Source organism: Micromys minutus (genome assembly GCF_963924665.1).
Source record: "Micromys minutus genome assembly, chromosome: 1".
NCBI lineage: Eukaryota > Metazoa > Chordata > Mammalia > Rodentia > Muridae > Micromys > Micromys minutus.
The window spans coordinates 9,215,219-9,236,358 of NC_137969.1; the positions used below are offsets into that span (position 1 = coordinate 9,215,219).

At 41.4% G+C, this 21,140-nt stretch overlaps 1 protein-coding gene across 1 annotated transcript in view; it reads right to left on the bottom strand.

The window, feature by feature from the left end:
• Positions 1-1,450: 1,450 nt before the first annotated feature.
• The window catches only part of ANAPC4 (anaphase promoting complex subunit 4), a 28,294-nt gene continuing 8,604 nt past the window's right edge, over positions 1,451-21,140 (bottom strand). Inside the window, exons 8-27 of the mRNA XM_080940277.1 lie at positions 21,065-21,139; positions 19,791-19,877; positions 18,937-19,001; positions 18,406-18,448; positions 18,219-18,295; positions 16,680-16,780; positions 16,546-16,597; positions 11,946-12,001; positions 11,698-11,744; positions 11,001-11,057; positions 10,472-10,528; positions 8,572-8,665; positions 6,423-6,520; positions 5,753-5,814; positions 5,633-5,671; positions 5,440-5,541; positions 4,190-4,264; positions 3,214-3,387; positions 2,062-2,185; positions 1,451-1,757 (exon numbers count right to left, since the gene is read on the bottom strand). Of these exons, the coding sequence (XP_080796403.1) occupies positions 1,533-1,757; positions 2,062-2,185; positions 3,214-3,387; positions 4,190-4,264; positions 5,440-5,541; positions 5,633-5,671; positions 5,753-5,814; positions 6,423-6,520; positions 8,572-8,665; positions 10,472-10,528; positions 11,001-11,057; positions 11,698-11,744; positions 11,946-12,001; positions 16,546-16,597; positions 16,680-16,780; positions 18,219-18,295; positions 18,406-18,448; positions 18,937-19,001; positions 19,791-19,877; positions 21,065-21,139 (1,710 nt within the window). The 3' untranslated portion in view covers positions 1,451-1,532. The remainder of the gene's footprint in view (positions 1,758-2,061; positions 2,186-3,213; positions 3,388-4,189; positions 4,265-5,439; positions 5,542-5,632; positions 5,672-5,752; positions 5,815-6,422; positions 6,521-8,571; positions 8,666-10,471; positions 10,529-11,000; positions 11,058-11,697; positions 11,745-11,945; positions 12,002-16,545; positions 16,598-16,679; positions 16,781-18,218; positions 18,296-18,405; positions 18,449-18,936; positions 19,002-19,790; positions 19,878-21,064; position 21,140) is intronic.

The window sequence follows — 21,140 nt, forward strand, 5'->3', positions numbered from 1 at the left end:
CTTCCAAAAGACCCAGGTTCAAATCCCAGCACTCACAGGGCCATTTACAACTGTCTGCAATTCCAGTTCTAGAGGATCTGACACTCACGCAGACATACATGATAGCAGAACAGCAATGGAAATAAATAAAAGGAAAGAAAAGAAAGGATTTACTGTATATTGTCTGGCTATAGTGCTATAGAACTAAGTAAACGGAAAAGGGGAAGGGGAGAGAGAGAAGGATGTATGCTACTTACATTCTAAAGCTTTCAAACAACCTGCCCTGGAAAAAAGCAACGCAGAACACCTTAAATAAGAAGAATTAATCTAGCCTGGTATAAAAACACACACCTTTAATCCTAGCACTCTGAGGCAGAAACAGGGGGTCTCTGTGAGTTAGAGGCCATTCAGGACTATGGTCTACATAGTGAGTTCCAGAGAGCCAGGTGAAAGCACCTCCAGTGTGCATAGTAGTAGATGGGACTAAACATTTTTGGTTATCAGTTTACACTTTTTCATTTGGATATAAGAGGAACCCAGTTCATATCTGTTATATAGGAAAAGCACTAACCACAAATTATGGAAACTTAAATCGGCTTCATAGAGTAACTGGCCTACCCACAGAATTGGACAGATCCTGGCTCTAGGAAAGTCTGGGAATTTCAGCTCCAGCGTATGCCTCTGCTGGAAACACGGAAGTCACTGTGCATGTACCAAAGCCTTTACGAACTCAACACTGAAGTCACGACGGTAGATTCCTTTTATGAAAGAATAACCCATTCTAAAATAATCTGATTATTTGCCCTCTTAAACCCTCCAAGTCAGGTAAAGTCATACACTGCACTCACTCTAAAATGTTGAACAAACCTGCAGGGGGTTGTGGGCTACAGAGACGGCTCAGAAGTTAAGACTGTTCTCTGCCCTTCCACGAGGACCTGGGTTCAATTCTCAGCACCTATGCTTACACTGCCTACAGCTCCAGCTCCAGGAGATCTGATACCTCTGACCTCTGAGGACGGGGACACACACACTCACACACACTCACACACATATACACACGCACATTCACACTGACACAAGTAACTAAACTTATGTAAAATCAAGTATTTAAAATAAATATTTAAGGGAAATACATGAAATGTACCAAATACAGGGATGCGTGGCTACTGAGACTCCTTAGGAGACTCCTTGAACTTTCTCCAGTCTCCACCTCAGGTTCCTAAGTGCTGAGATTACAGGCATGGGTGCCCACTATTCAAATATAACACAGAAATGATGAGAATATCTCTTGACAGAAATGACTTGCCTTTTTCTTAAGATCCAAGTTGTGTTTTCTTTAAACATTGGCTCTGCACAGTATGAAGAAGAAAGCTCAGCAAGAAAAGGCTCTGCCCCAGTGACACGCTTCCACAAGGATGAAACAGAGTATGAAAAAATAAAATTTACCATTTATTTCTTTGATACACAGACAATTCAATGTGACCCACACCATCTTCTTAGTCCACCCACTATGTCTTTTTGCCACAGTAAGTAGCACATGCTGTCAAACTGGGTCAGGAGTCCAACTCAGGGTCAAGTTTCTCCACTTTGATGACCACGTCTGAGTCGACAGCAGCAGCATCTTGGTGAGCCTCTGTCTCCGACTCTGACAACACCTCCTCCTTGACCTTCACAGGCTTCCCACCAGCCTCCTCCTCATCATCTGAGGACTCGTCAAGCTCCCATTCATCATCGATGTCCATTTCAAACACCCGCACGTGCCGGAGGTTTGAACTCAACTGATGTGAACAAGGCCAGGAGAACACAGTTTAAATGCATAGCTTAACAAAAACATCATGTATTAAGGAATTAAAATCAGAAGCTTGAATCAAAAGATGGCCTTACAGGGGTTATATCTCTAATCATTTATCACAAAGCCAGTCCGCTCAGCTTTTACTTTATGTAAAACAATCCATTAATTAGCAAACTCCAGAGTTATTTTTACTATTTAGTAAGCTTTGTCAGAATAAGAAACTAATCTAAAGGCACCTAAGGGCGGCTCCACAGGAGCAAGGCCAGCCCTGCCCTGTCTGAGGCACTCACCACACAGGACACCTTCCGAAGGCCGTTCCCAGCCACGTACTGTGCTTTCATGCTCTCCAGCAGCCTCCAGTGCTTCTCGAAGTGCAGGGTGCGAGTGGGAAGAATGCTGCCCTGCTCGTCCAGCCTGCAGGACAGCAAGCGGGAGTCAGGGAGGCTCTTCCACCCACTCTCACTCCCAACAGAGACCAGCAGCCATCACACAGCAGCTGGGATGCCAAACACACAGCACGTCACACTAAGGTTTGACTTCCTTTCAAAGAAAGTTCCTCTTAAAATTAAAGAGAATCTAATTACCTACAAGTCAGAGTCAACTGAAGTCTTGGGAATCCTTTTTCTTTAATTGTTAAACCAAAGTAACAAAGTAAAGTCTGCGAGCTGAGCCTAGCACATAGGTCTGTAATCCCAGCAACCCAGAAACCTGTGAGGCAAGAGGAGGATCACAAGTTGCTAGGCTACAGAGTGAGTTCAAGACCAGCCTGGGCAACTTGGTAAGACTGTCTTAAATACACAGAGGGCTGGGAGCTGGGTGTGGTGGCACAGGCCTTTAAAGACAGCACTCAGGAGGAAGAGGCAGGCAGAATCCTATGAGTTCCAGGCTAGCCAAAGGTACACAGTGAGTGAGACCCTGTCTCAACAAAACAGAAAAGCAAAGGCTGGAATACAGCATGGTGGTAGAGTACCTTCTTAGCATGTGGAAAATTTAGGGTTCAATTTCTAGTATATCAACAATATAGAAATAAAAAAACAAAGAATAAAAAGTAGGAATATTTTCATTCAGGTACCTCAATAGTTATCCCTACAAACTAAAAAAAAAAAAAAAAAATCTATTATCTAGCATGCTTAAAACAGTAAGAATCTTTGACTCTATTAAATGCAGTTTCTAAGCACAGTAGTGAACACTGAGGCAGACATGTCTTCATGTGTTCAAAACCAGCCTGGTCTACACAGCAAGACTTTGTCTCAAAACAAAACAAAAAAACTCAATGAAACAAATAAAAAACAGTCAGTTGTTAGCTAGCTTGGTGATACTCACTGGTAGTTCTAGCAACAGGGAGGCCAAGGCAGGAAGACCATGAGTTCAAGGCCAGCTAAGGCAAGGCTGTCAAGAAGGGGAAAGGAGAGGACGGCAGGACACAGCAAGGAGACACATACCTTGTCGAGTACGTCCCCGTGAACTCATACTCGTCAGAATCTTCACTGTTATACACTAAGGACAGTGGCAACTGAACCAAAATCCTGTCTCTTCCTTCACGTCCCATGGAGTCCTTAAGGATGACTGTGATAGTCTCGTCATCATAGAACTGGGCGTCTAGACAACTGTAAGTGCTAGAATTAAAGTGTTCCATTAGATCAAAGTGATCACGGCCACTAAGAAAATACTGCATGGATCACTTCCTGCTGGCACAGGGCCAAATAATAATAATAATAATTTAAGACATTGACATTCTCTGCGAGACAAATTATCTCATTAGTTTCTGTAAAAAGATCACTAAATTACCTTCTGTACTAATTTCCCAATATAGTTAAATGTTAAAAACAGGCAGTCGTGAGAAGAAAAAACAAACACTGTGAAGTTGGTTCATAGCTCTGAAACCTGACATCAATGGCTGGCCTATGTCTACTAGCATCTCATAAGTGACACCTCATATTATATTCTGAAGGTGAAAATAAGATTTCACATGTGAAAAACAGACCTATTGCCAGTGGGTGGGGAAGCAGTGAAGAGACCAGCCTCAGTGCTCAGTGCTGGCTCTTTCTCCACAAGTCCTTGGGGCTGGCTTAGTTACTAGTACCCATCCCTAAGAAGACCCAAGACATGGCCACCACTTCACTCCACTGCAGTAACAACTTCAGACTCACACAACACCTGTTTCTTCAACCACATTGTTTTCTTGGCTTAAAAGAATTACAGAAACGCACAGCATGTAAGACACACAAATCCCTGTGGATGTAAAGTTTTCACCAGTCCTAAGTAAAATAGCCTCTATGAGGAGCCCTGCTCCTCTGGACGTGAGAACACTTCTGCCCTTACCATCTGTGAGCTGACACTCTCCCACCCAATGACTGCAGCACACAGGTACAGGACCACAGCATCTGTGCCTGTCCAACATGCAGGCGCAAGACTTACCTTCTTCTGACTTTGTCAGTTGTGGCATATGTGAAGCTCCCAAACTTAATACCAAGTAGTCCATTACTTACAGATCTTGAGGGGAAAAAGGGAATAAAAAAGACTTTATGAGACAAACTGGATAGCTGAAAGAATGCACTGGAAAATATTACACTCTTGCTACAGAATGCTGGGACTTAGGCTAAGCATCCCAGGATAAATCACCTTGGTTTAAAATCTCATAGTTATCAAAGTAGTAAGATATTTGCTAGGCAAGGTGGTACATTTAATCCCAGCACTAAGGAGGCAGAGGCAGGTGGATCTCTGATTCCCAGGCCAGCCCAGTCTACATAGTAGGTTCTAGGACAGCCAGAGCTACATAGTAAATTCTGTCTCAAGAGACACTAACTAACCAACAAGTAACAACAACAAAGAATGAAGTAGTTACTTAAAGAAGGATGAGGGAGAGGCCAAACTGTCTTTCAAGTGAGATTTAACACCATTTAAAATCACATGGAGCCGCACACACCTCTAATCCCAGAACTGAGGAGGGAAAAGCACAGATCTCTACCAGGAGCTCTACACAGAGAGACCCTGTCTCGAAAAACTAAACAACAACAAAGATGCTAATAGAACTGTTTGCTTGATTTTTCTTTAAAATTTCAAAGTAAGTTTTTGTGGACAGAGCCTTCCATTTACTGAAAGACGGCATCAGCCTAAGACGAAAAGCCTTTCCATAACGTGCCTAGAGCACAGCTTTGAATGAGTTAAGACAGAATCCTGATTCAACCGTCAGACTTTTTTCTGACCTTAAGTCAACATACAATATCTATACATCATCATAATCTAGAAGGAATCATAGAAGCTACTAAATCAGTATTAGTACCTTAATGATGTGACAACTACAACTGTGAACAGTTAAGGGACAAATGTAAAGTCATGAGGTTGGCACCACTAAAACATGAACAGGCTAGAGAGATGGCCCAGCAGTTAAGAGCACTTACTGCTCTTCCAGGGGAGGAGAGTTCAGCTCCTAACACCCACACTGGGCAGCTCATAACTGCCTGCAACTCTAGCTTCAGGGGATCCAATGCCCTCTTCTGGCCTCTGCACATACATGGATATAATCACACACACACACACACACACACACACACACACACACACACACACACCCTTTAGAATAAAAACAATGAAAAAGAAGTTGTATGTTAATTGTTAAGAATAGTAAAATCGTATCTCTGCAATTCAAACTTCAGAGTAATACTTACTGGGAAATATCAGTATGTCTCCTTAAGATGCACATCTTATACACTGAATCTTCTAAGATGGTAAAAAGAAGATAATGAAGATTCGATGTTTTATTATTCCACCTAAGGAACAAAATGTAATGTAAGATATGGTATGAAGCTGCAGGGTTAAGGTGCAATTGAATAATTCACACAGGATGGGAAGAATACTTACAAGAATGGGAATTTTAACAGTCTACGTGCACAGTCCATACTAAAACAACAAGAAAAACAAAATGAGAAAAATGTATAATCATTGTTAAACGTACAGCACACAATGGGTAAAGAGAATTACCTCCTAGCATCTTTATATAACGGAATGCAAATTGCTTGATTCATCGATCTTCCAATTACATCCTATATAAGGTAAAATTGAAAACAGATTATCAGGGGTGGGGATGCGGTTCAGTGGTAAGAATGTCTAGTCAACAAGCATAAAATGCTGGGTTTGACCCTGATCACACCCCACCCCCAATATGAAACAAAAAGAGAAAAAGACATAATTAGTGCACTTACATAAAGAGATACTCTACAAAAACATGTGTACCACTATTAAAGTCTGGTTTTAAAATCGCCCCTCTCATCACACTATGAGGTTAGCATCCTTAGTGACAGAATGGGGGGAAGAGAGAAGTCTGAGTTTTAAAGGCAGTGAGGCACAGGAGGGCACACACCTCCCACTGGCTTCTCCACATCTACCCTCCAGCAGTGAAAACAAGACACAACAGCTCTGGAACTACAACTTCAAAAACCTACGTGGTCTTCTGGAACAAACTCCTAAAGACACCAACACGTTCACTAGCTGACTTTTAAAATCCATGTAAGGAATTTCCAAGAAGAAGCCGAAGAAAGTGCTCATTTTAATAACGAAAATCACTTATATATAATGGTCACTTATGTAAGTGGGCCAGATACTGCAGTTTTTCTGACTTCCACATGAAGACACACATTCCTTTTAGACTTACTGCTGGCTTTTGCAAACACTGATCGATAATGTTCTCCATCCGCCTTTTCACAAAATGCAGTGATTTTCGGGGGTAATAAGGAAACAGCAAAGGACTTTCTGGACTCAAACAAAAACAGAAGCAAAGCAGTAAGTAGGAGAAAACAGAACCAGCCCCTGCACCTCATGGTGGAACTATGATGACTTCATATACCTGTCCAGAAGCACACAGCATCTGTACCCTATCTCCACCCACTCCAGTGCTAACCGCCTCAGGACAAGCGTCTGCCCATTGTGCTGGTCTAATGAGGGGCTCGTAGGGAGCCACAGGAAGAGAGGCACAGCCCGCAGGCTCTACTCCCTGCTGTGAAGTGACAAGGGGCATGTACTGTTACACTGAGAGTATAGCATTAAAACAGAAACAAGCAATAAACTACCCCTCAGAAATCTGTTTACTTCTTTAAAAGGCTACTCTATCTAGAGTGATACAGAACCAGCGGTTTCCCCTTGCTGTTCTGTGAAAGTCTTTTTCTGTTGTTATTTTCAGTTATGTCCTCATGTGTGAGTCTGTACAGACGAGTGCTGGTGCTGGCATCAGAGTCCCCTAAAGCTGGAGTTACAGGCAGCTGGGAACCTCTGGTGTGAGAGCTGAGAGTCAAAATGAGGTCTTCTGCAAGAGGAAAGCAGTTCTCAGCTGAACTATATCCCTAACCCCTGTGAGATTATGTTTCTGTAGTCAGTGCACTCACAAAGGCTGTATGAAGCAAGCTCTGAATTCTCCAATTTACAGATTAAACAAAACAGGCTTAAGCAAGCTCAGACAGCAGCCCAGCATTAAACAACTTCCTACAGCTATTGAATATCGAGTCTGACTCTGAAGCCCAGTCTTCTATGGCTCTGCAGGTATCCCCTACACACAACATCTTACACTCTGGTATGCTAGCTCAAATGCATTTTAAACCTTAGTATGTTGTACTAGCTGGTTGTATGTGTCAACTCAACACAAGCTGGAGTTATCACAGAGAAAGGAGCCTCAGTTGAGGAAATGCCTCCATGAGATCCAGCTGTAAGGCATTTTCTTAACTAGTAATCAAGGGAGGTCCCAGCCCACTGTGGTGGTGCCATCCCTGGGCTGGTAGACCTGGGTTCTATAAGAAAGCAGGCTGAGCAAGTCAGGGGAAGTAAGCCAGTAAGTAGCATCCTTCTATGGCCTCTGCATCAGCTCCTGCTTCCTGACCTGCTTGGGTTCCAGTCCTGACTTCCTCTGGTGATGAACAGCAATGTGGAAGTGTAAGCTGAATAAACCCTTTCCTCCACAACTTGCCTCTTGGTCATGATGTTTTTTGTGCAGCACACAAGCCCTGACTGAGACATCTGTTAAGCACCAGAGAATGGTCTGAGAGAAAGACATGTGATCTTGGTTTCCCACTCCTAGAACACCTCCTCCAACCCTTGGAATTTCCCAAGTTAACAGGAAGGCTCCTGGGTGCGCTCAGAATAGGGAACTTTGATCTTTCCAACTCTATCTGCCAACCATGGGAGAGGAATGGAGTGGAGGTGAGGTTCAATCACCAACTGCCAATGACATAATCAATCACATCTATGCAATGAAATTGCTCTTAAGAAGCCCATCTGTTGGGGCTTGCAGAGACTCCAGGCTGGTGAACAGAGTGCTGGGAGGGCCTAGAACCTCTGGCTTCTCCGTACCTAGTCCATGTATCTTCTGCTTGGCTGGCCTGTATTTATTCTTTAGCAAGCAAGTTAGGAAACCTGAGTTTTTCTAAGTGGAAAATATGGAAGGTGTGAAAACTCCCAGTAGCCTGCCAGGTAGACGCAGAGGCAACCTGGGGCCTGGTCTTTTGGGGCAGATGGTGAGGACACTCCTCACTCCTTCAGCATCTGACACTCACTGGAGGTCTTTAGTGTCATACTGAAGTGATCAACAGAAGCCTCGGTTGGAACTGTGACTGGCTGATGTCATGAAAGGAAAAACATCTCACTTGGTGTCCCAGTGTTTTACACACCTCATGAGAGCATCACACCCCATTTGTCATTCCTCTGTTTCTCCAGTCAAAGACCATGGACATCAGAGCCACAGCACTCAGCTGGTTTCAGCTCTACTGTCACCTGGTGACTTGGTCCCAGTTAAGCACAAGGAAGTGCATGAGTACCTTTCAGGTGGCTGCTGTTTTGGAGGAAGTCATACCACTGGTTTCCTTCTGTGTTAGGGGGTGACACAAGGTCGTCGTCTTCATCTTTCAAATACTACAAGTAAGAGTGGAGCATGCAATTCAGGACAGAACGAAGCTCACCAAATCCCTTCTTTTCTATTTACAACGTTATTGTGCTTTACTGCCAAGTCTCTGTGTCCTCTGCTTAGAGGGGACAGTCTGCTAAATGTCAAGCAAACAAATACAAACAGTTGGACAGTCAGGAATGGTTACCATAGAGACCACAGACTGAGGTTAAGTTTGCACTTCATTTTCATGAGAAAATGTTAAATAACTATACATGAAGTGCCAACTGGCAATGTACTCTAGGGACAGCTGCTCCAGGCGTGTGCCCACAGACCCTGCAGGTCGTCAAGACACTCCAGGGACCCAACAGATCAACAGCAGCTTCGTAACCATCCTAACACCAGTCTCTTGGCATTTGCACTGGTGGTGGAAAAAGTGGATCAAGGCAGTTGCCCCGGTCAGAAGGGCACCCACCACAGCCTCCAGTCGCCATACACTCGTAGTTTTCTCACCTCTGAGAACAGATCTTCACCATCCTGTGCAACAGAATGGGAAGATGGTATGACACGTCACACCAAGTGGGAAGTTACCCTACGGAGAGGCACTTAGGCAAGCATTTTAGCTTTACCTAAGACAAGACACTTTTAAAGATATGGATTGCATTTTTACTTGAAAAAGTGACTGGAGGAAGAACTGTAATTATTCATCTTGGGTATTAGGAAGATATTTTCTGTAAATAGAATAAGCCTATCACTCTGACCCCAAGATATTTCATGTCAATATAACATTTAAACTTCAGCTACGTGTGATGGCCCAGACTTATGACCCCAGTGGAAGGACTGCAGGCAGGTTCAAGCTTTGTGAGATCTCTCAATAAAGAAACTTTAAAGCGAAGATTAAAAGTTAAGAAGCTGCACCTGCCGCTTCTCTGTCTGACAGCTTCACAGGATTACAGTTTTCTGACTAGGCTAGTGGCTAACAGTGTGCCTGCTGGACAGACCGAAAATAAGATATGAACACCCGAGAGACAGATCTATGATCCAATCTTTGCCAAAAACAACAACAAAGAAAACCCCACCAGATTTTACAAAGTCACACATGGATAAAAGATTATTCCTCATGTAAAAAAAAATGGACAGGTTTATGGTTCAAGCAATGGAGAATTAGTTCACTGACAGAATCTCAGAGTCCACACTAAAACTGACCTCTGAGAAGCCACCCCCACACTGCTGTCCCTTCCAAGAAAAAGTGTGTATGAGTCCAGATATCCAGTATCAACCAAATCAGCATATCAAAGCAGAGACTGGCCAGGAAGGGAACCGGGACCGAAACCGCCTTCTACTGGCTGGAAGCAGAGACATGCTAGCATATACAGGAGTGCCAGGCCACTGAGACTTCCTACTAAAGCATAATGACACGTGGATCGTTTAATTACTGGATCAATAACTACTTTTTTACACTAACAATAGTCTGCACATATGACAGTTAACACGACTTAAAGTGTCTGGGGTTCTCAATAATTGTTTAGAATATAAAAAGGTTCAAGACTCAAATATTTAAATATCTTTGACCACTTTACTAAAAAGGCTAACCTAAAATATATTTGAATATTATTTTTTCATAAACTTTGGATAATATAGATTAACACTATGTTTTTAAATTTTTTAATTGAAATATAATAATATGGTTTCGTCCCTTCCCCTTTCTTCCCACCAGTCCCTCCTATACCCCTTCTCTCTAGTCCTACCTATGCACCCCAATTCCCTTTCCAATTAACAGTATTCAGTTTAAAAGTTAGTTCTTAAAATCAAAAACTTAAACCTAATGTCCATACCTGACCAACTCTTTCAACATTGAAGTATTTTCCTTTCCGATTATAAAGGTCTGGAGCCTGCAGGATAAATACAGGTTAGTTTTAAAGTTAGCTTGGGAGATGGGAGGGAGCGGGTGTGGGTGGGGGACTCTCATAAAGGCCGGGGTGTGGGTGGGGGACTCTCATAAAGGCCGGGAACGGGGGGGGGGGGGGATGATAGGATAGGGGGATTCCGGAGGGGAAACTGGGAAAGGAGATAACATTTGAAATGTAAGTAAAGAAAATATCCAATTAAAAAGAAATAAATTAAGTTATAAACAAAACCTGTTTATAAGAAAGCTGTTGCTGTGGCTACCCTTAAAGCCTGTGAGACATACACAAAGAGAAGCAGTGCAGTTTCTCAGTACAGGCGCTGATTAGTGCAATCGGGTTCTGTTTGCTTGTTTTAAAGTAACTGCTAAGGTCTTCAACTAAATTATTTACATACCTTTTACCACTACTGAGAGTTAACAAAACTATTCTCAGAACTACAGAAATACAAATTTCTTACCTCATTGAAATGTTCAGTGAGGAATTCAGCAACAAATGTGATGTCCTTCTGAGTCATCTGTGACCAAATGAGACAAAGAAAATGAATCAAACCAAGAAGTCTCCCACTGGACCCTGTCTCCAGGACGGTAAGGAAGGCTGCTGAGGCCTGTACTCTGTCTTCCCTCCACAGAGCACCCAGCACAATCCTGACAGCTGAAGACCACTGTTTACCAAGATTAGGTGGCTAGTCTTCTGAAGGGAAATAAACAAGCCTTTAAGACTCAAGGAAGTTTAAGTAGAGACTAAAAAGATGCTTTGTCACAAGTTACAGAACTTTATGACACACAGATATTATAGGTAGCAATAATAATGTCCTCAGAATTAAAAGATATAAAACACAAAAAAAGCTCTTTAAAAAAATAACAAAAACCCAAGAGTTAAGAGATCTGTTTACGTCTAAGGCTGACAACCTGACAGCTAGTAACCAACTGTACAAAGCACCACAAGACTGGCCATACTGAGCGCAGCCAGGACACCTGGCACAGGAGAGAAACATCAGGTGTCATTAGTTATCCACACATACAAAATCCAGGGACTTGAGAGTCCCTTCCGTAGGCTAAGCACAGCCTTCTGCATGTGCACATCATTTATGAGACGCCCCGTGCTAACCGTCTCTAGAGGTGCTGATGTGGACATGCCCAAGCTCCTGTCACTACCTTGTTCAGCTCAGGAAGCACGTGGTCCTCTGTCATTCTCAGCATTGCTGGAAAGAAAGGATTTAAATAATTATTCGTAAAGGTCACTGGAAACAACTTATATTACAGATACTTTTCAAAGGTTAAATGTGCTTTACTGGAGTTTATAAACCTCTCATTTTGAAGAGTTTCTTCTCACTAAGAAAACCCCCCCCACACACACAAATTAAATGGTAAAGACTTTAAATCTGACTTATCATTCAACTTACCTACATACAGCCACCGAAAAAATGCCTTGAAGTTTTTCATACTACTATCTATAACTCTAAAAAGGTAAAAAAGCAAATGAGAAAAAATATTATCATCTGAAGCTCATACGCCATCGCTCAACTGTCATGAGAAATAATACACCTTATTGTTGCATTTTTTCCTGATGACACTTAAGCACCTGGAACAGCCAATTTTACAAATCAAGCACATCCCAAAATAATATGTTTAAAAAAGCAAACTGGTTCTTCAAAAAAAAAAAAAAAAAAAAAGGCTGGTAATCCAGATTGTAACTGGGTCAAAGGCCTTGCTACAAGCTGTACAACAAACTTTCATCAGTATTCATAAACAATAAAAAAAAATCGTTTTCAACATAATTCCAGTTAAAAATAATATTATTGGTCAGTAAAAAGAAAAATATTAACTCCAAAAGGAAATCTCCATTATAAAATATATAATGTCACCACCTCCAACATCAAGACATGCTAAGCTTATTTTTAATTCTGACAATAAATCTCTCAAAAACTAAATTTCCCTGGGCATTGCATACATGCACCTCCAAATTTAGTACTGTAAAACTTTATCTTAAAGAAACCACTTCTGAACTCCTTAATTACATCCATGAGTTAATTACTCCAATTACTGGGACCTTTCCTTCCTGGCTTTCCAACCCTTACTCAGAACTATGGTGCACATTATCTTTGCAAATTGAATTAGCATCAGTGATGGTTAGTGCTAACCATCAACTAGACACAACACAGAATCACTAGCAAGAGTCTAACAAGGGAGCCTCTACAAGCTCAAACAGGCCTGTGTGCCTGTCTGTAGGGGACTGCCTTGATTATGTTAACTAATGTGATAAGACACAGCCCACCAAGGGCAGCACCATTCCCTAGGTTTTAGTCCTAGGCTACACAGGAGTGGAAGGTGAGTAGAAAGCACTGTGAATTCATTTCTTTCTACTCCTAAATGTGGATGTGATATAACCAGCTATTTTAAGTTCTGACTGCCTTGACTTCTGTTACAATGAATTGTGACATAAGCCTTTCTTCCTCAATCTGCTTTTTTAAAAGTCAGGGTATTTTATGACAACAGGAATTAAAACAAATCAGTATCTTTTCTCTACAATGACATTTGATAGAAGATTGTAACATTTCTCACAAGTTACCAAATGATGTAACAAAAACTTTTGCAGCAACAATTAAAATAAGAAGTTTCTTTGTGCCTTTTCTAAAAGCTTTCAATCAGCCAAGCCATCAGCTTAACATCAAAATGCTCATTGCCTCGATTTCTCCACCTGTAAGCTAGTACAACAATGCTGCAATTTACTTACTTGAAATAAGCAAGTAGTTTAGCTGCCTTCAATTTGTATTGAAGGCAATGACAGACAGCTTAGTATTTATATGTGCTCTCAGCTAAAGTGGTGAGCCACAAACTACTTCACGGGAGGAAAAGCAGTGCCATTTCTTGTCCCATTTGCCTTCTGAGCATCAGCATCTGCAGCCTCTATCTTCCAATATCACATTAAAGGGACAGTTGGTAGAAGGAATAGAAGGGTTATAAACTCACAAAAAGAAAAAATGAAAACAAATTCAAAATGCCAAGGATCGGTGAGTGCAGGGCTCAGCAGCAGAGGTCAAGTGCAGATGGGGCACAGACTTGGGGCCAGCAAAACCCAGAGAAAACACAAGCAGGAGTGAGAAGCAGCTCAGACTTTGGACACATGATGACTAACACACCCATCCTCAACTACCCTAAATGCATGAAGCATTCTTGCAATGCTGCAAACCCAAAGTGAACTGTGGACTTAAGTCCTGCATCAAGGCTGATGTCCTTTCATCAAGGTAACTATACTCTGGTATAAGGAAAGTAACTATATTCTTAGAAAATAAATGCAGATGCTTTCTAAGGAAAAGGCACAAAATGTACACAAGTGTTTACAAAGAATAAGCACTAGGTAGGATATAAGAAATGTAGTAAAATAATTAAAGATAGATAAATTAAAGAAAAAAGCCATATCCGATAATGTCTGCACTTGCCTAACTACAATCTATTCTCAACATTAACCAGCAAATGATCCTTGAAAAAAAAAAAGTATTACACGGTGGCACTCAACTGCCCAAAGGCCTTTTCTACACCCAATGAAAAGCCTTCTATGCATACACGTGTTTCACATACACAGCCCACCCTCTCTTGTTCTTCCCAATTTGATCCACTTCTTGTGTTTATTCAACCCACTTCAGCTACACTGTCTCTTGAAGTTCCTTGATCATGCCAAAGACATTCCAAATGTCAACAGGACTCCCTCCCTCCCTTCCTACCTACCCCTAACTTCATCTTCTCCATGAGGCCTCTCTTGACTCTGCATCTGTCCTTCATCCTGAAGGGGACTAGTTAAAGGAGCCTTCTTCCACACCAGCTGAGTGTTTCAATGACAATGGTGCCCACAGGTTCATGCTTGAATACATGGTTCCCACTTGGTAGAACTGTTTGGGAAGAATTAAATAGTATGCCCTTGTTGGGGTTTGTCCCTGGGGTCAGTGACGTTTCAAAGACCCCTGCCATTCTTAACAAACTTTCTGCTTTCAGATCAAGATGTGTGTACTCTCAGCTATTCCTACCTTCACACCCCCATCATGGACTCTGGCCCTCTGGAAGCATGAACCCAATCAAACTCTTTCTTAAGCGCCTTTGGTCATGGTGTATTATCATACAAACAGAAAAGCAACAAAAACACCAGGATACCCACACCCAAGGAAGTGTGGTGTTTGCCAATCAGTGATCATCTCTAGAGGAGTTGTGAACAATGCTGGCATCCCTCCTGTATTATTCAGGGAGTATTAACAAGGGAAAAGTCTGTACTTACATCATACAGGTACAATGTCCTTTCCTAAATATGTGCATATGAAATCCATGTATATAAGGGATCTTTGCACTACTACAGCTCACACTCTTTGCCTGGTTTTCTCATTTCTACATATAACTACTGACCCATATTCACTTCAGTTACCTCATTGGTTTATTGTCTGTCTCATCAGATTATAATCAAAACTTCATTATCATCTAAGATTTTGTAATCAAAAATGGCAGACACTTTTCATCAGTTTTGGTCAATGTTATATACTCAGTGTCTAGTTCTTCAAAACACAGCTTAAGAATTCAGAGTGAAGGAAACAACATAATTATAGTACTTGAGGGTCAGAGGCAGTAACATCATGAATTCAAGTCTAGCCTGAGCTACACAGTGTTAAAAGCCAATGCAAGATATATATCATAAGACCCTATCTTAAAAAAAAAAAAAAAGGCAAAACCAAAACATACAAAATTGTTCAATGACATCTGAATGTGTGGCAGTATTAAACATTTAAGCCAAGAAATTTTCTCAAAAAATAAATTGCGATGTTGAAAATTAAGAGGAAAACCTTTAGAAAACATTGAGGGGAAAAAAAGAAAACTTCATCAACTCCACTATCTGTCCAAATAGATTTCTAGAAGAAAACTTCAGTTAATAAGGGAAAAAGAGAAATCACTAGAACAAGTTAACAGAATTAAAGCTGAGGTTTTCTGTTGTTTGATTTTTTGGTTTTTGAGACAAGTTTTCTTTGTGTAGCCCTGGCTGTCCTGGAATTCGATGGCCTTAAACTCAGAAATCTGCCTGCCTCTGCCTGTCAAGTTCTAGGATTAAAGTTTTAATAGCTCTTTAATATCAGCTCATGAGTAGAAAGACCCACATCTAGAATTGCTACTGTGAAACTTCAAGATATCAAGAATTAAGACTAATGTTTGTAAGAAATTAAACTAAAAAAAAAACTTCAAAACCATCAGAAAGCAAGTAACTGTCTAATAGCAGTTAAAAAAAAAAAAGTAAAACAAAACCAAAAAGACCTCCTAAATGTAATGAAGCAATGCTTTGAAAGTTCTAGGAGAAATTACTTTTTCAGATCCTAAGTCCCACCAAAACATCAATTTTATACAAAGGTAAGAAAGAGTTGGGGAAATTTACCTTCCACATCTGCTTTCTGAGTAAGTTACTTTAGGAAATGCTATCCTGAAAGCCCTGGTCTAACGCAGGAAAGCAAGACAGACAGCATCTTTGCAAACAGCTGGACAGGGAAGTGGATGCAGGGTGAAGGGACAGGCTGTGGGGCAGAGGAATGCCAGGATGGTGCAGCACCCTTCAGAAAGAAGGCAGGGAAGGGTGTGCTAGAGAAAAGGGAAGGGCAGTGCAGGAAAACAAGAGGGCCTAAGGAGGGGCGGGCGGGCAGATCACTGACTGTAGCACTTGGAAGGCTCAAAGTTCAGAGAACACAGGGAGTCCCTTACACAACACAACACAACACAACAAAACGCAATAAGACAAGGCCGAAAGTGTTCAGGAAAATCAAGACAAACAAAAATAAATAGAGTAAAAGAAGTGAACAGAGGAGACACAGGCATTAGACCAAGGATGACGATGGAGAGACTGGAACATAAAGTTCCTCATTAAATGATCTCTGTGCTACTGACATATTCTGATTAAAAATTTCTTAAGAGAGTCAGGTTCTTGTTTAAGTAAAAAGTAAATATTCTCATATCCACACTCCTGGTTAGCACATTACTTACTGGAGAAGTTCATTTGCTTTGAGGATGAAAGAACCCACAGCAGTAATAGCATCTAAAGAAAACAGACAGAAAGGGGTCACTTGTGAGTACGTGGACTGTATCCACTGTAGTCTACGGAGAAATTCAATCAATACCTTCAATGCCCGTAGCATCCAGTCCTAGAGGTTCATATTTTTGTTTCCATGAAGCCATTCCTTTAAGTTCACTCAAATGATATAGTAAAGACTCAGAGCCACTAGCAAAAGAGCAGAGGTAAGTACCATTACTATCACCAAGGTGGGAATCAACAATCACTTGCTGATTTCAGAAATAAATCCAACAAATCTTAATAATCTTTCCACAGAAAGGAATTATTTACCCAAACTATTTCTAAGAACTAGAAGAATCATATGTCCACCATGACAGCTGAGATGAAAACACAAGATTAGCAGATGAGAGTCTGTTGTGGTCAGACTATGCGCATGCTTGTCCAGCTCTCTCCCCACTGAGCAGCACCCCTAGTCCTAACCCTTTACCGATGGACATTTGTTCAACTACAGACACTTCTGTTTAATGAACAGGCTCTTACTATGCAGCCCCGATGGGCCTAGAACTATGCAAACCAGGCTGGCCTCCGGTGCGTAGAAATCCACCGACTTCTACCTCCTGAGTGCTGGGAGTGAGACATGACACCAGCCTGTCCTCACAAAGATTTTTAAGCTCTGGCTTCATGTCAGACACTAGATGCTGGGGACACAGTGGCAAGGTGTCCATAATGGTAACGTCCTCGAAGCATTTAGTGTAACAAGTTACACCAGTCACACAGTACACCTTCCTAACTACCCGAAGGACCTTGAGGGAAATGCACAGGTGAAATGGAAGACCCTGATCTACTCCAGGAACTGCTGAAGGCGTCTCTGACGGGGTGAAGAGCTGAAGGACTCAAGTAAAGAGAAGGTGAGAGTGTTCTAAAAAGAGAGGAAGGTTATGCAACTCCTTGGTGGAGGTGGGGATATAACTCAGTAGTAGAGTTTGTTTACCCAACATGCCCAAGACTCTAAATTCCATTCCCAGCATTATTATTAATAAATGAACAAACAAAGCATGGGAGATCCAATATCAGGCTTGGAAAACCAAAAGGTACCTAGCATGGGGAAAGCGAGCAGACATGCTCAAGGCCTGAAAAGGTTTTGCAAAGGTGCTGCAAGTTTTTAAGTGCATTACACTCAGTGGAGAAAGTGAAGTAGACAGACACAGTGCAGCATGGAAGAGACCGAAGCAGAAGGTATTCGGGGAGCTCGGGGACTGTGGGCTTCTAGAAACCCAGCATAAGAACTGTCAAGAACAAACCAAACACTGAGCAGGAGACCTGGAAAACCCAGGAGGAGCCTTGGTCTAATGTTGAGGAGCACTGGGCCAGCACACAACTAATTCCTGTGCCAAGATACTAAATGAAAAAATATATAAAATGTTAGAAGCTACATGGCCTGTTTTATAGTTAAATAAGAAAAAAGCCCAAATGCTCAAAAAGTCCAGCCTGGTTAAAAAGAGTTAGAAAGCTATTTTCACAAAAAAAGTCATTTTCACACAGAAAGTCCCTGAAATGCCAATGCAAATAGCTAGAAAGGCTTGGGATAGAATAGGTGCCCAGCAGTGGAGAGAAGGAAGCAGGAGGACCGGTGCACACCGCCCACCTCTGTAAGTGGCTGATGACCAGCTTCTGTATGCTGGAGTAGGACGACTCTACCGACTGGCCAAGCTTCTTCAAGCCCTGAGGAAGAGAAGGAGATGCATTCAGTGTGTGCCCATGAGACTCTGTCATTCCCCAGAAGACTGGTAAAGACGTGTTCACAGCCATTTAGACAGAGACTTTAGCAGCACCTTCACTGTTAACTGGTTCATCAGGAGAGTCTGAAGTTCAGCACTGCAACAGAAAACAAAGCATTTTAGTTACCTCTCCATTCAAACTCTGATGTGCCATTTAAAACCTAAATTTCCAAGTACAAACAGGATTACGAAACAAAATACACATGAAGACATAGCACCAGTCAAATGAGGCTTATGTTCTATTCATAAAGAGACAGAAATAAACGAGCCATACACTTGTAAACATCAAGAAGGAAAAACTAATTATACCCTGGGTATTCATTTACTCAAGGTGCCAGAAAAACAGATTATCATGACTACATAAAAGTTCTGTAAGTCTTATACATCCAATATACATATGTGCATACATGCACATACAAACAAAATGATCACATTTATATACAGTTCATAGAAAATCCCAAAAACTCACACACATTTTTGGGGGAGAGGTCTTCTACCAGAACTTCGTGTTTTATCTTTATAAAGGAAATAACTACCTTTAGAAGACAGGAATGGAAGTCAAGCTGAGATCACCTGTGTGCTCACCTGGCTTTCCCCCACAGCAGTAAGTGCATGAACTCGTCCTGCACCGATGTGGTTGTAGTTTTTTCCTAGACAAAATTAAACAAACAAACAAACAGAAGTCGTCACTCTGGGGATGCTGGTTAGTTCTTCCAAGAGTGACTGTTAGGAAGCTACTACCCCACCACACCACCTGGCCTCCTGTGTTGGTGCAACCCCTATTAAACATGCTCCTCAATATATGCAAGACAAATTATGCTACATAACCCTGAATTGTCAGAATCTAAGAGTTAAAAATCTTTCTTCTTGATATATTACAAGCCACAGTACTGTTACTGCAACAGAAAACTGACTAATATATTCTTTTTGTACCCCGCCCCCAAATACTAAGGTTATACTGAACCATCTAAAAGAAATAAAGATCTTAGCATTTTGCAAATCAAACTAATTTTTTCTTTTAATATTTTATTTTAAAGTGTGCACATGTGTGTGCGTGTATATATATATATATATATATATATATATATATATATATATATATATATATATATATATATATATACATGAATATAGTTATATAGGTATCTGAAATTATTGTTAGATGTGAGCTAACCGACTCAAACTCGGGCCCTCCACAGGGCAGCAGATGCTCCTAAAGGCCCAGGCCTCTCTCCAGCCTGCCATCTCTATTGAGACAGGGCCACTCACTCTGCAGCCGTCAACCTTGAACTCGTGGCAAACTTTCTGTCGTGTCTTTTCCAGTGTTGGGTATAGACTGAGCCACTGTGTCCAGTCCTGACCCTCATAGATCTCATAAAGTAAATACAGACAGAACACACTCACTGTCTGCACAGGAAGTTCAGCTGTTAATACGTTACCTGCACAAACTTAGTGAGCCGAGAGTCCATCTGCATCAGAATTTCTTCCCATGCTTCACACATACACGTCAGTGACAAATTTATATACTAGTAACAAAAGGAAAAGGACAGTCAAAAACACCAAAACATGATATTGCATTCTTCTTTGGCAGAATTTACTTTCAATTACTCTTCTAACTCAATATAGCTATAGGAAAAAGAAAAACATGACTAAGCTTTGATAATCAATTAAGAAATAAATTATTCATTACTCTTACAAATTTACAATAACACATTCCCAAGTTTGTATCTGAGAAAAAGCTTTCCTGTGTTTTACACACGTTGTCACAATGCCGCTCTGTTTAGGTACTCAACTGTCAGACAGAACCCCTAAGAAAAAACAAACCTCCAGATAGCTTTACATCAAGCAAAATAAAGTCTGTAATAAAGCAAACAAAAAAACCAGTACTTCAATCAGGAAAGTCTAGTCTGGCCCATGTCTTATTCTAACAGACACAGTAGAAATAGCAAAACTGCACTCACGGCCTCCCCTTAGACTCACACTGTTGAGAACCCTGCTGCTGTCACCGTGTGGATGGATGTGGGCGGGCAGGCTGGCAGAGACACAGCCATTCCAGCCTTGGAGCACATCTCTGTTTGCATGACAAGTTTAAGGTGAGCTACTCCAGGCACAGATCAACAGAACCTTCTGGATCAGCCTAGCCCAAACCGCTCCAGTACAGAACCATGCACTAACTTAGGATGGATTTATTATGAAAAAAGCTGAGTTATATAAAAATTTTTTTCTTTAAAGATTTACTTATTCATTTTATTTATATGAGTACATTGTGGCTGTCTTCAGAACACCAGAAGAGAGCATCTGATCTCATTATAGAGGGTTGTGAGCCACCATGTGGTTGCTGGGATTTGCACTAAGGACCTCTGGAAGAGCAGCCAGTGCTCTTAACTACTGAGCCACCTCTCAAGCCCATAAAGATAGTTTTTACACAATTTTTCTATAAAAAAATTTTAAGTTACATTCTCATTATGAATAGTTTAGGAGATTTACAGGATCCCCCCCTCCCTTTTGGAGGCAGTTAACAGGGCTAGCCAGGAGATTCTCAATTAAATTCTTGCTTTTACTTTAATAAAGATTATAAGAAGATTAGCTCATACACTCCTGTTGCAAGTAGCTTTACATGAACTTTCAATGGGAAGAAAAGCTTTCCATAAGGTCAGGGTCAGAAGCTTCCTTCCAGAGTGCGGCTGACGTAAAGCAGGCTATGGTTGCACACCTGTAGGAGAGCTGAAATGTGAGTGAACTTTCTGGCCATCCGGGTCACTTCAGGTAAGAAGGAATACAGCAGATTG